The 18,688-nt window shown below is 41.0% G+C and overlaps 1 protein-coding gene across 1 annotated transcript in view; it reads left to right on the top strand.

Moving 5' to 3' along the window:
* The window catches only part of LOC117487103 (protein kinase C epsilon type-like), a 101,966-nt gene that overhangs the window by 79,452 nt on the left and 3,826 nt on the right, over window positions 1–18,688 (top strand). Inside the window, exons 12-13 of the mRNA XM_034135748.1 lie at window positions 8,119–8,257; window positions 9,195–9,383. Coding sequence (XP_033991639.1) covers window positions 8,119–8,257; window positions 9,195–9,383 — 328 coding nt within the window. The remainder of the gene's footprint in view (window positions 1–8,118; window positions 8,258–9,194; window positions 9,384–18,688) is intronic.

The following is an 18,688-nucleotide window of genomic DNA, read 5'->3' as shown; positions in this document are numbered from 1 at the left end:
TGTGTGCGTGTGTCCGTGTGTGTGTGTGTGTGTGTCCCCCCATGTGTGTGTGTCCCCATGTGTGTGTGTGTGTCCGTGTGTGTGTGTGTGTGTGTGTGTGTGTGTGTGTGGGAGAACTCCCTCTGAGCAGCTCCTGTTTATTGACAGGATGTCTTGAGCAATATTAAAGTTTTCTAGTAAAAATTAAAATAACATTTAAGGTTAATTTACTGACAGTATGACGACTCTCACTGAAGTATAAAAAGTGTAGATAGATTTTAAATGAACATTTTATTTTCTGCACAAAAAGCATGTACTTAAAGGTGGGGTAGGTAAGTTTGAGAAACCGGCTCGAGATACACTTTTTGTTATATTCCATGGAATGCTCTTAACATCCCGATAGCAATGAATATCTGAAGTGCTTTGACAAAAAATCCATAAACAAATGTCATCTGTGGAAGCCGTAGTACTGTAAAAAGCACGACCAATCATCTGAGCCGGCCCGGCTAAAATAACTGGATGGCCTACCTGCCTGTCAGCCTTCCATCTGTGCACAAACTTATATCGTGCCCTCATTGGTCATGTGCGCGTTCGTGTGTGTTGGAGGAGGGGCTCTGTAAGGAAGTGGCAGATTTTTTCCGGTTGTGTATTTTCAAATTCTAGCGATCTCGAGCCGGTTTCTCCGAAATTACCTACCCCACCTTTAATCTTTTCAAATATAGGCTTTTGGTCCTAAATAATTGGATTTAATATAATTTAAAGTGGACCTATTATGCTATATTGGAAACATATATTGTAGGGCCATACCTATACAAAACATGTCTGTGAAGTTGTTTGCTTAAAATACCAAACAGATCCCCCGTTGTAGCCATGCCTCATACTGCTCATACCCTTCTATTCCAGCTGTTAGAGAAACGGGTCCTTAGCTTGAAAAATAAAAAGAGGAGGCAGAGCTAATGCCTGATCAGAATTCTACCGGAGATAAAGTTACATTCTGCTGTGATAAAACGCCATCTTGTTCTAAACCACATCAAGGATTATTTCTGAAACAGTATGGAGCTCAAATGCTTTTTCTCTTGCGGGGTTGCTCACTGAGTTGATTCTCGCTAAGTAGCCAATATAAGGCTTAGTCCTCTTGCCAAATAGTGAGCCCACATTTATCTGTACTGCTAAGCCTTATAGTGGCTACCTAGCTTACTTTGTCTCCTTCATCAGTCAGCATCATTGGTATCTGTTGCTCACTGAGTTGATTCTCGCTAAGTAGCCAATATAAGGCTTAGTCATCTTGCCAAATAGTGAGCCCACATGTATCTGTACTGCTAAGCCTTATAGTGGCTACCTAGCTTACTTTGTCTCCTTCATCAGTCAGCATCATTGGTATCTGTTGCTCACTGAGTTGATTCTCGCTAAGTAGCCAATATAAGGCTTAGTCCTCTTGCCAAATAGTGAGCCCACATTTATCTGTACTGCTAAGCCTTGGCTACCTAGCTTACTTTGTCTTCTTCATCAGCCAGCATCCTTGGTATATGTTGCTCACTGAGTTGATAAAAATATAATAAAAAAAATATATATATATACTTACGGGCCTGACGTCCATAGTGCAAGTAAGTTAAACAAAAGTATATACAATAAAAATAAAAAGATGAGATAGGTAAAAAATAAGTAAATATAAGGAAAACTACTCAGTGTGAGTAGGAGCTGTTGTAACAGGCTGCCACTCGCCCGGAACCGGAATCTGTACTGCTAAGTCTTAGGTTCAATGTTCAAGGTTCTTTATTGTCAATCTGACATAGTTACAGAGTAATTATGTAGTTGAAAATCTTATGTCACAGGCTTCTCCAACAATGCAACATAATAACATAATAACAATAAGAGCAAGAGCAATACAAAAAGAATAATAGTTATAAAATAAAATAAAGTTATGATGTGGAATAGTGCAGTACGAGTCTATATACAAGTTATTGGAATGATATATATATATTAGGTATTAGATACATACTACTGAGTAGCAGATGAATGTTTGAAGTTGTTTCAACAGTTCAATTTTTTAACAGTCTCACTGCCCGCGGGAAGAAACTGTCTCCGAATCTTCTTGTCCTTGCCAGGATGCTGCGGTAACGTCTGCCAGACGGCAACAGAAAGAACAGTTTGTGGCTGGGGTGATGGGGGTCTTTCTTATAGTGGCTACCTAGCTTACTTCGTCTTCTTCATCAGCCAGCATCCTTGGTATCTCTTGTTCACTGAGTTGATTCTCGCTTAGTCATCTTGCCAAATAGTGAGCCTGTGTTGATGTATGAACTGGTTTATAAATGGTTCTTAATGATTCATAAAGTGTTTAACCTAATTCATAACCTAATTATAAACCCTTTATGCATCCTTTATAAGGGTAGCCTTATTGTAAAGTGGTACCAGTACATCTTAAGTACATCCTAATTATATATAATAAATGTGAAATGACAAAGTGATATCATTTAAAGAAATACTGATCATTCGATTTGAACTTTACATGTTTTTAAAGTGTAATAAATTAAGTATTATTGTGATTTTCATATATTTCAAAGTAATATTCTGTACAAACTGTGAAGTCCACTGAGACACATGTAACATTTGTATTATTATTAAACCAGGCAAATACGAAACCTATTTTAATCCCAATTTTCCGCACACATTATTTACACTGTATTAGTACAATAACAATAAGAAATGCTATGAATAAAATGACTATACAACATATTAAATGTAACAGAATAAACCTTTCTTGTATATAAACAAAGCAAGAAGATACCAGATGAACTATAAGCAATACATTTGATTTGATTTGATTTTGATTTGATTCGAATGTGTAAAACAATAATACAACAAAATAATAATGAAATGAAACATGAGAAGTTTTCTACTATACAAACTTGAGCCGTGTCAAATAGATAAACACAAATATGACTGACTCTAAATTATATATAAACTCAAATGAAAGATGATCGATGCAACACAGATGAATAAATCCTTCTCATCTTGCGTTACACCGACAAGACCTCTTCACATAAATGAATAAAATACAACATATTAAATATAACAGAAGAAGCATCTCTTGTAGATAAACAAAGCATGAAGAGAACAGATGAACTATAGGGAATACATTAAAGCTGATCGATGCAACACAGATGAATAAATCTGCATTACACCAACAAGACGTCTTCACATAAATGAATATCTTTCCATTAGTGCGGCTCGCCACCTGCAGCCACTTCATATCTGATCTCCCTGCAGCTTATTGGACGAGGGTGATGTGTAAAACCAATATTTAGCAGCCGTGTGAATTCAATCACAAAGGCATTATATTCTCAGGCCGTTTCTCCGTCCCGCTGCAATTCAGATGTAATGATCAGCGAGTCGCCCGGAGGTGAGAGATGCAAACAGGCAGCCGGTTTATTCTTTAATCCTGAGAGAAAAACACAGAACAAGTGCGTCTCTCTGCGGCCTCGACATGAGGACACGGCCTCAGCGAGGATTATTCCGTCTAAAGAACAACATCAGGGTTGGTTTTAAGGCGCTTAGGGTGATGAAAGATCTGCGTTAGTTTTAAACAAACTACTTCTGCAAACAAAACCACAGCTTTAATCACGGTTAGAAAAACAATAGGAGTAGATTTCTTATTTGATCTTATTGTTATTTCCCTTCATCACTTTACATTAGTAACTTATTAACCCTTTAGAGTCCTGGGCTAATTTGGCCGTTTTCGCATACTTATGATTTGTCTTACTAAACCCCATTAAGAAATGTTTAGCATGTCAATGTTTGGTATCTATTTCTTAAAAACAACCTCACCTATATAAACGGATAGTTATTTGTTACATGTTGACATACTATGTGAACATTTTGGACCCAAAATCGCACAAAAAAAACGTATTTTTAGATTTTGAAAATGATATTATTTGTACTATGGGTAACACAAACATGCACAATGAAACATTTTGAAAGCTGGAAATATATACCTTCATCATGAGCCTGAGTCTTCATCATGTCTTCATCATGAGCCTGAGTCTTCACCATGAGCCTGAGTCTTCATCATGTCTTCATCATGAGCCTGAGTCTTCATCATGAGCCTGAGTCTTCATCATGTCTTCATCATGAGCCTGAGTCTTCACCATGAGCCTGAGTCTTCACCATGAGCCTGAGTCTTCATCATGTCTTCACCATGAGCCTGAGTCTTCATCATGTCTTCATCATGAGCCTGAGTCTTCACCATGAGCCTGAGTCTTCATCATGTCTTCATCATGAGCCTGAGTCTTCATCATGAGCCTGAGTCTTCACCATGAGCCTGAGTCTTCATCATGTCTTCACCATGAGCCTGAGTCTTCATCATGTCTTCATCATGAGCCTGAGTCTTCACCATGAGCCTGAGTCTTCACCATGAGCCTGAGTCTTCATCATGAGCCTGAGTCTTCACCATGAGCCTGAGTCTTCACCATGAGCCTGAGTCTTCATCATGTCTTCACCATGAGCCTGAGTCTTCATCATGTCTTCATCATGAGCCTGAGTCTTCACCATGAGCCTGAGTCTTCATCATGAGCCTGAGTCTTCATCATGTCTTCATCATGAGCCTGAGTTTTCATCATGAGCCTGAGTCTTCATCATGTCTTCACTATGAGCCTGAGTGTTCACCATGAGCCTGAGTCTTCATCATGTCTTCACCATGAGCCTGAGTCTTCATCATGTCTTCATCATGAGCCTGAGTCTTCATCATGAGCCTGAGTCTTCATCATGTCTTCACCATGAGCCTGAGTCTTCATCATGTCTTCATCATGAGCCTGAGTCTTCATCATGTCTTCACCATGAGCCTGAGTCTTCATCATGTCTTCATCATGAGCCTGAGTCTTCATCATGTCTTCATCATGAGTCTGAGTCTTCATCATGTCTTCATCATGAGCCTGAGTCTTCATCATGTCTTCATCATGAATCTGAGTCTTCATCATGTCTTCATCATGAGTCTGAGTCTTCATCATGAGCCTGAGTCTTCATCATGAGCGGTGGTGGCGAAGTCCATAGGGACCAGTTCAAGTCCCGGCAAGACCAAGTGCTCCCGAGGTGTCCCTGAGCAAGGCACCGTTCCCTACACTGCTCCCCGGGCGCCGTTCATAATGGCAGCCCACTGCTCCTAACACTAGGATGGGTCAAATGCAGAGAAACCATTTCATTACATAGTACCTGTACTGTGTAATGACAATAAAAGTGCATGTCTTCATCATGAGTCTGAGTCTTCATCGTGTACCTACTAGGACTTTTATTGCACATTTTTACCTCAACGTTATGTATTATAAGTATTCTGATTGTGAATCGATGTGAAAACACTTCCCTGTAAACTGCACTGGAAGCAGAGTGAAGGTTTAGTGAGCTCACACACACACACACACACTCACACACACACACACACACACACACACACACACACACACACACACACACACACACACACACACACACACACACACACACACACACACACTAAATCTCAGGGTTGTTCATTATGACCCAAACTTGAACCATTCAGTAAGATCTTGGATCTGAGCCAGCTGTCGAGCTTCACTGCTCCTGACGTGTCAGTTTTTTTTCTCTCGAGACATATTAGCATAACATTCAGAGCTTAACTTTGCACGAGATCCAGATACCTGCCCAATCTGTAGATAACTCCTCCTGCTCATATAGTGTATTTAAGGTTTATGGTCTGTCTTCCAAACTGTCGCATGGCAATAAAAAAGCATCTAATCCATCTGTCCGTCCAATGTTCATTTCAGGTGATATTCATAATGTATCCGATTCTATTTCAATGTAAATACTGCTATATTTGACTATATTTCTTAATCTTTTTTAATGGTTTCTTAAAATAGTTTTCAATCTGTGTTTTACATTTTTCTTTCTTTCATTCCAACACCAAGTCTAATTCATCGTACGTGTTAACCTACCTGGTGATACAACTGTTTCGGGGATTCACAGGCAGGGTTTGCATGGCAAGTTTAAGGAAAATTACTTGGTTTAGTACGGTGGCACGCAGGTGAAAACGTGCTGCATCGACCCAAAACATTTCCTTTAGGCATTGCAGCTTCAGAAACTATGCAAATATATATGTTTCTTCTAATGGAGATGTTTTGGGCTCGTTTGCACCTGTACACCACCGTAGTATATGGTGCAAAAAACACAAAATATACTTAGCCAGAAAGATGAATAGTGGTAACTAATGGTGCATAATCTCCCGCCTTTACTGTCCTTTTTCAAACACAACCCTTTAAAGTGCAATAAATACCCTGTTAAAGCAAAGCATGATGGGACAGAAACTTTCCAAAAGCAAATCAACGACTGGATAGGCTCTGTCTATTTATTTCAGAGCTTGCTGAAACAGGACAGTTGCATAAGCTCTCGACTTCACACACACACACACACACACACACACACACACACACACACACACACACACACACACACACACACACACACACACACACACACACACACACACACACACACGGACACCATGTCCTCCCCTGGCTTCTCGGGGCGGCTGTATTTTGTACATTTTGTACATTTATAACACCTTCGGGCTGAATGGCTGCGTCGGCTACATCGAGGAGATGTTGACATTTTTGTGGCGATCAACCATCAAACTCAGAGCGGCTGCATTCATGACCAACATCTCGTCTCTCAACACGACTTCTCTTATCTCTCACCCTCCCTCTCTCTCTCCCCCCTCCCTTTCTCTCTCTCCCATTCAACCCTTTAACGTTCTCTCTGTTCCCAGGTCATGCCCTCCTCTTACAATTCCTCGACAACAGGCTCAATACATCTTAAAATGCTAAAAAATAAGTGTAGATCAGGATTTGTGTGATTCTAAACTTTTATCAAATTGTCAATGTCAAGATTCAAAGGTTTTATTGTCATTAAGCTACAGTGTAGACATGGCAATGAAATTCTTCTGGCCTGAGCTCCTCCAACGATGCAACATGTATAATAAAATACAAAAATACAAAATAAAAAGTAGTGCAAGAAGTCTATATACATGTAAATCGAAGGATCCAATGTGTTTTTAAATGGAGCAGAAATAGAACTAGTCTCCCACTTCAAGTATCTTGGAGTCATACTGGACTCGAACTTGACTTTTAAGAAACATATTAAGAAAGTATCCAATACCATTAAATTCAACTTGCAAAATGTTAAACAAATCAGACCCTCCTTATGTCAATGCTGCAAAGTCATACCTCCACTGTATGATTCTATCCCACATTGAATACTGTTTTGACAAACTGGTCATTTGCTTGTGCCACAAACCTGAAACCCATAGAACAGCTGTACAAGAGAGCTATCCAGGTGTTTGACAGAAAGTCACATTCATACCACCACTGTACCATCCTAGAGAAACACAACTTCTTTGAGTTTTGACAATTTTAAGTCTTTTAAAAGTATGTGTTTTATGTATAAATGTTTACATGGACTGCCCCCCCCCCCCCCCCCCCTTAGGGGAATTCATCCACAAAAAACACACTGGACGCTGCACGAGGTCAGAAACCAGAGGAGACTGTGAGGTCCACCGCAGACGGACCACTTTTGGACAAAATATACGGGATTGTCCCACTCTCAATAGCTTCAAAGAACAACTCAAAGAATGGATGAGAAACAAACAGACGTGTAATCACCGCTAAATGCACTTTAACACAGGGGTATCTCCTCTTGCACTTTAGGTAGCCCTTGTATCTTCTCCTGCACTTATAATATGTCGTAGCTGCTACATTGTACTGCCATGTGATTAATGCTTGTATATGCTGCTCATGCTCTTTCTGCATATCATGTATTTATTTTTGCTATGTTTATAAATGTCAGGTTCTTAAATGTTGTATGTGACAGGACTACGGATGGAAATTAGCTCAAAGCTAAAATCCGGCATGTTTACGTTTTAAAGCATTATTTGTTTTAAATGTTCATCAATATGCATTGTATCTCTTCAATAAACGATTAAATGAAAATGAAAAGGTTCTGTATATATCTGAGACCTATAATATATTGATGAAAAACAGTATAATAGGGGACCTTTAAGTCCTTTATGTGTATCTTTTGCCAAATATTCTCTCACCTGTACCCCTTCCCTCTCTTTAGAGACCTGAAGCTGGACAACATCCTGCTGGACGCCGAGGGTCACTGCAAGCTGGCTGATTTTGGGATGTGTAAAGAGGGAATCCTGGAGGGAGTCACCACCACCACCTTCTGTGGGACGCCTGATTACATCGCTCCTGAGGTGACCGCACGCACACACACACACACACACACACACACACACACACACACACACACACACACACACACACACACACACACACACACACACACACACACACACACACACACACACACACACACACATACACACACACACACACACACACACACAGAGGTGGGAAGTAATGGAGTACAAATACTTTGTTACTGTACTTAAGTACATTTTTCTGGTATCAGTACTTTACTCACTTCTTATTTTTCTGACGACTTTTTACTTTGACTTCTTACATGTTGAACCCAAATACCTGTACTTTCTACTTCTTACATGTTGAACCCAAATACCTGTACTTTCTACTTCTTACATGTTGAACCCAAATACCTGTACTTTCTACTTCTTACATGTTGAACACAAATACCTGTACTTTCTACTTCTTACATGTTGAACCCAAATACCTGTACTTTCTACTTCTTACATTTTGAACACAAATACCTGTACTTTCTACTTCTTACATGTTGAACACAAATACCTGTACTTTCTACTTCTCACATTTCCCAAACAGGCTGGTTCCTTTAGTTTGAATGTGTTTGGTGGCGTGATCATTATTATTTAGAGTCATTGCGTGCCTATTGATTTGAACACGATCCGTGTATCCATCATTTCCTGGTCTTCTCTAAAGAAGAGGGACCAATGAAAACGTTGTCATGTTGCCGTTGTTCAGCATGGAAACATTCATTAGCTAACAATGACATTATTGTTCTATTAATATAAAGGGAGGTCAGGTACTCTTTAAAACAGCTGCTAGTTATGGGTACTTTTTACTGAAGTACATTTCAAAGCCCTCTTTACTTTTACTTGAGTAAAGAAGTTTAGTCAGTACTTCTACTTTCACCAGAGTATTTTTAAACACGAGTATCTGTACTTCTACTTGAGTAAAGGATGTGTATTGTGTGTTTAGATCCTCCAGGAGCTGGACTACGGGCCCTCGGTGGACTGGTGGGCTCTCGGGGTCCTGATGTACGAGATGATGGCGGGCCAGCCTCCGTTTGAAGCCGATAACGAGGACGACCTGTTCGAGTCCATCCTCCACGACGACGTGCTGTACCCTGTGTGGCTCAGCAAGGAGGCCGTGTCCATCCTCAAAGCGGTCAGTCACTAAAACACTTGTTAGTCCACTTCCTGTTGTGTCTATGTCAGCAATTCCCAACCTTTTTCAACTCAGGGCCCACTTAAGAATCTAAAAAATGTTCACGTCCCACATTCAACCATAAACAATACGGAGGCTAAATAAAGTTCTCAGAGTACTTTTTATTTTAATTCTCATGATCCATCCTCTTCGTCACTTATCTCAAAGTGCGTCATATTGCATTGTATTTAACTTAAGAAAGCAACATTTTGATAAAAAATGTCTGTTAATATTCCCATAATTGTTATACATTGCAATACAAAATACAAACAGTTAAAAGTAGGTTGAATTGCTATCTCCGTTTTTCCTAAAACAAGCCGTGCTCTGTTTATTTCAATGTGAAAGTGCGATAAAAATAGTTTGTCACTTATCATGTTGTCAATATTGATGAAAATAATAACAGCACCAATCGTTGGAAAGGAAACTTCAACATTGAACCTTTCAAAAAATGTACTGCAGCTCTTAAAATAGACCGGGATTCTCGGACCCATTTTGTTCAATCATCTCTAGATCTGATTCCTCTTGTTCTTGCATTTCACATTTGCTCTACAACACACACACCAATCTAAACCTCCATTTAGCACAATCAAGCTGAGCCTCGCTCTGCCAACATGTCGTCAAAGTTGTGTTGTTTTTTCCTTTGTTTTGCTTCTCCATCATGCTTTCTAACCACTAGATTCCACCGGGTCCGTCTGCGGCGCGTTACGGGCGCATTACGGGCGCGTTACGGGCGCGTTACGGGCGCGTTACGGGCGCGTTACGGGCGCATTACGGGCGCGTTACGGGCGCGTTACGGCTGCTCCGCGGTGCTCACGGCGATCGCGGCCACTCTAGTCAATGGGTGCTATTCCACCACACGCGGCGCGTTGCGGCTCAGAAGCGTCCCAGAAGCGGCTCGGCGCAGGGCTTTTCTAAAATTAGGATGAATCCTATTTTTGACGCGGCGCAGCCGTAACGTAAGGTCGGGCAGGCAGGAAGTGGAACGGTCAGAGCTATATAGACCTATATATACACACACACAAACTAATTTTGCAGACCCTATCCCTCCGTAGTCTTTCAAGTAGGAGGAGAAATGCCAGCGTTCTCCTCCGGTTTACAGGCACTGTGTAAATTATATATATAGAATAATTATGATGACGAATGCATTTTTTTACCACTAAAATACAGCAACACATCTTTGATTCATGTCGTTTATAACTGGAATATTACAGTTATTATTAACTTTGTCTGTACAAAGTAGCCTGTCCAGGAAATATGCCCAAATCAACAAAACGCTCCGCTTCTGAAATGCTTCTGAAACGCGCCTGGTAGGGTATGACGCCGGAGGAGGCCGTACCAAAACCGCGGCGCAGCCGTAACGCGGCGCAGACGGACCCGGTGGAATCTAGGAGTAAGAGTAATCAAGCTTTCTTATAAGCATTTAAAGTCACACATTATGAAGAATTCAGGCCCTAATGGACAATACTGGTACAGATCTATAATCATAAGGACTTGTGTTCCTTCTTTGTCTCTTTATCCGCTCTCCTCTGTTTCTCAGGGTCACATGTGTGTGTGAGGAAGCTGCTTTTTTCTTTGTGTCATATGTTGATCCATGTTTCCTCCGGAGAAAGAACATTGGAACATATCCTCTATGTTTTAATCCCTGTATGTGTGTGTGTGTGTGTGTGTGTGTGTGTGTGTGTGTGTGTGTGTGTGTGTGTGTGTGTGTGTGTGTGTGTGTGTGTGTGTGTGTGTGTGTGTGTGTGTGTGTGTGTGTGTGTGTGTGTGTGTGTGTGTGTGTGTGTGTGTGTGTGTGTGTGTGTGTGTGTGAGACTCCATTTGGTCCGTTGGCTTATTTGTTTGTCCAGTTTTTTCCATTACAAGTCTTGGTTTACCTTGGCTGTTCAATGCAAAGCTTTGTGGGAAAGTGTGTGTGTTTATGTTGGACAGTGTCTTGGACTCTGACCAGTCACTTGACCGGTCTCTCTGCGCTCTGATTGGACACGGCATGCAGCTGAAGTCACGTGACCAACTCTCTGAGCTGAGCAGCCTGTTCACCACTCATCCAGCTTTCATAAAATTCAGTAAATCCTGCAGAAATGTGTCGAGATATAAAATAATTAGCATACAGGAGAAGTCAGAATATACAAGACAGGGATTCCTATGTATTACATATCTGAGCATAAGATACGATACGATAAGAAGTACTTTATTGATCCCAAATTGGGAAATATTTGCGTTGCAGCAGCATAAAAAGACAAGGCATTGTAGATAAGTAGAAATTAAAAGACTAGCAATAAACAGTCCAAAATGTAAACATCTCAAAAAGAAATAATATAGCATTAAAAAAGTAAAGAATATGCATGAGGAAAATATACATGTGGAAATACAAATGTATAGTAACAATATATAAATCAGGATATTATATATACATTAATTGTGCAAGGAATGGATTATTAAATATTAGGTTTCTGGGAGTTTGTTCCAGATGTTTGGAGCATAAGAACTGAACTTCTCCAGGTTTAGTTCTGACTCTGGGGACAGGAAGCAGACCAGAAGACCTGACTTGACACACAGGAAGCCAGTGTAAAGACTTCAGAACTGGACTGATCCACTTTCTTAGTGTTAGTGAGGAACCAGTGTAAAGACTTCAGAACAGGACTGATCCACTTTCTTAGTGTTAGTGAGGAACCAGTGTAAAGACTTCAGAACAGGACTGATCCACTTTCTTAGTGTTAGTGAGGAACCAGTGTAAAGACTTCAGAACAGGACTGATCCACTTTCTTAGTGTTAGTGAGGAACCAGTGTAAAGACTTCAGAACAGGACTGATCCACTTTCTTAGTGTTAGTGAGGAACCAGTGTAAAGACTTCAAAACTGGACTGATCCACTTTCTTAGTGTTAGTGAGGAACCAGTGTAAAGACCTCAGAACTGGACTGATCCACTTTCTTAGTGTTAGTGAGGAACCAGTGTAAAGACTTCAGAACTGGACTGATCCACTTTCTTCGTGTTAGTGAGGAACCAGTGTAAAGACTTCAGAACAGGACTGATCCACTTTCTTAGTGTTGGTGAGGAACCAGTGTAAAGACTTCAGAACTGGACTGATCCACTTTCTTAGTGTTAGTGAGGAACCAGTGTAAAGACTTCAGAACTGGACTGATCCACTTTCTTAGTGTTAGTGAGGAACCAGTGTAAAGACTTCAGAACAGGACTGATCCACTTTCTTAGTGTTAGTGAGGAACCAGTGTAAAGACTTCAGAACAGGACTGATCCACTTTCTTAGTGTTGGTGAGCAACCAGTGTAAAGACTTCAGAACTGGACTGATCCACTTTCTTAGTGTTAGTGAGGAACCAGTGTAAAGACTTCAGAACTGGACTGATCCACTTTCTTAGTGTTAGTGAGGAACCAGTGTAAAGACTTCAGAACTGGACTGATCCACTTTCTTAGTGTTAGTGAGGAACCAGTGTAAAGACTTCAGAACTGGACTGATCCACTTTCTTAGTGTTAGTGAGGAACCAGTGTAAAGACTTCAGAACAGGATTGATCTACTTTCTTAGTGTTAGTGAGGAACCAGTGTAAAGACATCAGAACTGGACTGATCCACTTTCTTAGTGTTAGTGAGGAACCAGTGTAAAGACTTCAGAACTGGATTGATCCACTTTCTTAGTGTTAGTGAGGAACCAGTGTAAAGACTTCAGAACTGGACTGATCCACTTTCTTAGTGTTAGTGAGGAACCAGTGTATAGACTTCAGAACTGGACTGATCCACTTTCTTAGTGTTAGTGAGGAACCAGTGTAAAGACTTCAGAACAGGACTGATCCACTTTCTTAGTGTTAGTGAGGAACCAGTGTATAGACTTCAGAACTGGACTGATCCTCTTTCTTAGTGTTAGTGAGGAACCAGTGTAAAGACTTCAGAACTGGACTGATCCACTTTCTTAGTGTTAGTGAGGAACCAGTGTAAAGACTTCAGAACTGGACTGATCCACTTTCTTAGTGTTAGCGAGGAACCAGTGTAAAGACTTCAGAACAGAACTGATCCACTTTCTTAGTGTTGGTGAGGAACCAGTGTAAAGACTTCAGAACTGGACTGATCCACTTTCTTAGTGTTAGTGAGGAACCAGTGTAAAGACTTCAGAACAGAACTGATCCACTTTCTTAGTGTCAGTGAGGAACCAGTGTAAAGACTTCAGAACTGGACTGATTCACTTACTTAGTGTCAGTGAGGAACCAGTGTAAAGACTTCAGAACTGGACTGATCCACTTTCTTAGTGTTAGTGAGGAACCAGTGTAAAGACTTCAGAACTGGACTGATCCACTTTCTTAGTGTTAGTGAGGAACCGGTGTAAAGACTTCAGAACTGGACTGATCCACTTTCTTAGTGTTGGTGAGGAACCAGTGTAAAGACTTCAGAACTGGACTGATCCACTTTCTTAGTGTTGGTGAGGAAACAGTGTAAAGACTTCAGAACTGGACTGATCCACTTTCTTAGTGTTAGTGAGGAACCAGTGTAAAGACCTCAGAACTGGACTGATCCACTTTCTTAGTGTTAGTGAGGAACCAGTGTAAAGACCTCAGAACTGGACTGATCCACTTTCTTAGTGTTAGTGAGGAACCAGTGTAAAGACCTCAGAACTGGACTGATCCACTTTCTTAGTGTTAGTGAGGAACCAGTGTAAAGACCTCAGAACTGGACTGATCCACTTTCTTAGTGTTAGTGAGGAACCAGTGTAAAGACCTCAGAACTGGACTGATCCACTTTCTTAGTGTTAGTGAGGAACCAGTGTAAAGACCTCAGAACTGGACTGATCCACTTTCTTAGTGTTAGTGAGGAACCAGTGTAAAGACTTCAGAACTGGACTGATCCACTTTCTTAGTGTTGGTGAGGAACCAGTGTAAAGACTTCAGAACTGGACTGATCCACTTTCTTAGTGTTGGTGAGGAACCCGTGTAAAGACTTCAGAACTGGACTGATCCACTTTCTTAGTGTTAGTGAGGAACCAGTGTAAAGACTTCAGAACTGGACTGATCCACTTTCTTAGTGTTAGTGAGGAACCAGTGTAAAGACTTCAGAACAGGATTGATCCACTTTCTTAGTGTTAGTGAGGAACCAGTGTAAAGACTTCAGAACTGGACTGATCCACTTTCTTAGTGTTAGTGAGGAACCAGTGTAAAGACTTCAGAACTGGACTGATCCACTTTCTTAGTGTTAGTGAGGAACCAGTGTAAAGACTTCAGAACAGAACTGATCCACTTTCTTAGTGTCAGTGAGGAACCAGTGTAAAGACTTCAGAACTGGACTGATTCACTTACTTAGTGTCAGTGAGGAACCAGTGTAAAGACTTCAGAACTGGACTGATCCACTTTCTTAGTGTTAGTGAGGAACCAGTGTAAAGACTTCAGAACTGGACTGATCCACTTTCTTAGTGTTAGTGAGGAACCAGTGTAAAGACTTCAGAACAGGATTGATCCACTTTCTTAGTGTTAGTGAGGAACCAGTGTAAAGACTTCAGAACTGGACTGATCCACTTTCTTAGTGTTAGTGAGGAACCAGTGTAAAGACTTCAGAACAGAACTGATCCACTTTCTTAGTGTCAGTGAGGAACCAGTGTAAAGACTTCAGAACTGGACTGATTCACTTACTTAGTGTCAGTGAGGAACCAGTGTAAAGACTTCAGAACTGGACTGATCCACTTTCTTAGTGTTAGTGAGGAACCAGTGTAAAGACTTCAGAACTGGACTGATCCACTTTCTTAGTGTTAGTGAGGAACCGGTGTAAAGACTTCAGAACTGGACTGATCCACTTTCTTAGTGTTGGTGAGGAACCAGTGTAAAGACTTCAGAACTGGACTGATCCACTTTCTTAGTGTTGGTGAGGAAACAGTGTAAAGACTTCAGAACTGGACTGATCCACTTTCTTAGTGTTAGTGAGGAACCAGTGTAAAGACCTCAGAACTGGACTGATCCACTTTCTTAGTGTTAGTGAGGAACCAGTGTAAAGACCTCAGAACTGGACTGATCCACTTTCTTAGTGTTAGTGAGGAACCAGTGTAAAGACCTCAGAACTGGACTGATCCACTTTCTTAGTGTTAGTGAGGAACCAGTGTAAAGACCTCAGAACTGGACTGATCCACTTTCTTAGTGTTAGTGAGGAACCAGTGTAAAGACCTCAGAACTGGACTGATCCACTTTCTTAGTGTTAGTGAGGAACCAGTGTAAAGACCTCAGAACTGGACTGATCCACTTTCTTAGTGTTAGTGAGGAACCAGTGTAAAGACTTCAGAACTGGACTGATCCACTTTCTTAGTGTTGGTGAGGAACCAGTGTAAAGACTTCAGAACTGGACTGATCCACTTTCTTAGTGTTGGTGAGGAACCCGTGTAAAGACTTCAGAACTGGACTGATCCACTTTCTTAGTGTTAGTGAGGAACCAGTGTAAAGACCTCAGAACTGGACTGATCCACTTTCTTAGTGTTAGTGAGGAACCAGTGTAAAGACCTCAGAACTGGACTGATCCACTTTCTTAGTGTTAGTGAGGAACCAGTGTAAAGACTTCAGAACAGGACTGATCCACTTTCTTAGTGTTGGTGAGGAACCAGTGTAAAGACTTCAGAACTGGACTGATCCACTTTCTTAGTGTTGGTGAGGAACCAGTGTAAAGACTTCAGAACTGGACTGATCCACTTTCTTAGTGTTAGTGAGGAACCAGTGTAAAGACTTCAGAACTGGACTGATCCACTTTCTTAGTGTTAGTGAGGAACCAGTGTAAAGACTTCAGAACAGGATTGATCCACTTTCTTAGTGTTAGTGAGGAACCAGTGTAAAGACTTCAGAACTGGACTGATCCACTTTCTTAGTGTTAGTGAGGAACCAGTGTAAAGACTTCAGAACTGGACTGATCCACTTTCTTAGTGTTAGTGAGGAACCAGTGTAAAGACTTCAGAACTGGACTGATCCACTTTCTTAGTGTTAGTGAGGAACCAGTGTAAAGACTTCAGAACAGGATTGATCCACTTTCTTAGTGTTAGTGAGGAACCAGTGTAAAGACTTCAGAACTGGACTGATCCACTTTCTTAATGTTAGTGAGGAACCAGTGTAAAGACTTCAGAACTGGACTGATCCACTTTCTTAGTGTTAGTGAGGAACCAGTGTAAAGACTTCAGAACAGGATTGATCCACTTTCTTAGTGTTAGTGAGGAACCAGTGTAAAGACTTCAGAACTGGACTGATCCACTTTCTTAGTGTTAGTGAGGAACCAGTGTAAAGACTTCAGAACTGGACTGATCCACTTTCTTAGTGTTAGTGAGGAACCAGTGTAAAGACTTCAGAACAGAACTGATCCACTTTCTTAGTGTCAGTGAGGAACCAGTGTAAAGACTTCAGAACTGGACTGATTCACTTACTTAGTGTCAGTGAGGAACCAGTGTAAAGACTTCAGAACTGGACTGATCCACTTTCTTAGTGTTAGTGAGGAACCAGTGTAAAGACTTCAGAACTGGACTGATCCACTTTCTTAGTGTTAGTGAGGAACCGGTGTAAGACTTCAGAACTGGACTGATCCACTTTCTTAGTGTTGGTGAGGAACCAGTGTAAAGACTTCAGAACTGGACTGATCCACTTTCTTAGTGTTAGTGAGGAAACAGTGTAAAGACTTCAGAACTGGACTGATCCACTTTCTTAGTGTTAGTGAGGAACCAGTGTAAAGACCTCAGAACTGGACTGATCCACTTTCTTAGTGTTAGTGAGGAACCAGTGTAAAGACCTCAGAACTGGACTGATCCACTTTCTTAGTGTTAGTGAGGAACCAGTGTAAAGACCTCAGAACTGGACTGATCCACTTTCTTAGTGTTAGTGAGGAACCAGTGTAAAGACTTCAGAACAGGACTGATCCACTTTCTTAGTGTTGGTGAGGAACCAGTGTAAAGACTTCAGAACTGGACTGATCCACTTTCTTAGTGTTGGTGAGGAACCAGTGTAAAGACTTCAGAACTGGACTGATCCACTTTCTTAGTGTTAGTGAGGAACCAGTGTAAAGACTTCAGAACTGGACTGATCCACTTTCTTAGTGTTAGTGAGGAACCAGTGTAAAGACTTCAGAACAGGATTGATCCACTTTCTTAGTGTTAGTGAGGAACCAGTGTAAAGACTTCAGAACTGGACTGATCCACTTTCTTAGTGTTAGTGAGGAACCAGTGTAAAGACTTCAGAACTGGACTGATCCACTTTCTTAGTGTTAGTGAGGAACCAGTGTAAAGACTTCAGAACTGGACTGATCCACTTTCTTAGTGTTAGTGAGGAACCAGTGTAAAGACTTCAGAACAGGATTGATCCACTTTCTTAGTGTTAGTGAGGAACCAGTGTAAAGACTTCAGAACTGGACTGATCCACTTTCTTAATGTTAGTGAGGAACCAGTGTAAAGACTTCAGAACTGGACTGATCCACTTTCTTAGTGTTAGTGAGGAACCAGTGTAAAGACTTCAGAACTGGACTGATCCACTTTCTTAGTGTTAGTGAGGAACCAGTGTATAGACTTCAGAACTGGACTGATCCTCTTTCTTAGTGTTAGTGAGGAACCAGTGTAAAGACTTCAGAACTGGACTGATCCACTTTCTTAGTGTTAGTGAGGAACCAGTGTAAAGACTTCAGAACTGGACTGATCCACTTTCTTAGTGTTAGTGAGGAACCAGTGTAAAGACTTCAGAACTGGACTGATCCTCTTTCTTAGTGTTAGTGAGGAACCAGTGTAAAGACTTCAGAACTGGACTGATCCACTTTCTTAGTGTTAGTGAGGAACCAGTGTAAAGACTTCAGAACTGGACTGATCCACTTTCTTAGTGTTAGCGAGGAACCAGTGTAAAGACTTCAGAACAGAACTGATCCACTTTCTTAGTGTTGGTGAGGAACCAGTGTAAAGACTTCAGAACTGGACTGATCCACTTTCTTAATGTTAGTGAGGAACCAGTGTAAAGACTTCAGAACTGGACTGATCCACTTTCTTAGTGTTAGTGAGGAACCAGTGTAAAGACTTCAGAACTGGACTGATCCACTTTCTTAGTGTTAGTGAGGAACCAGTGTATAGACTTCAGAACTGGACTGATCCTCTTTCTTAGTGTTAGTGAGGAACCAGTGTAAAGACTTCAGAACTGGACTGATCCACTTTCTTAGTGTTAGTGAGGAACCAGTGTAAAGACTTCAGAACTGGACTGATCCACTTTCTTAGTGTTAGTGAGGAACCAGTGTAAAGACTTCAGAACTGGACTGATCCTCTTTCTTAGTGTTAGTGAG

The sequence above is a fragment of the Trematomus bernacchii genome, unplaced genomic scaffold, assembly GCF_902827165.1.
Source record: "Trematomus bernacchii unplaced genomic scaffold, fTreBer1.1, whole genome shotgun sequence".
Lineage (NCBI taxonomy): Eukaryota > Metazoa > Chordata > Actinopteri > Perciformes > Nototheniidae > Trematomus > Trematomus bernacchii.
Note: the sequence above shows the minus strand (reverse complement) of the source record. Positions and strands in the feature narration are given on the sequence as shown.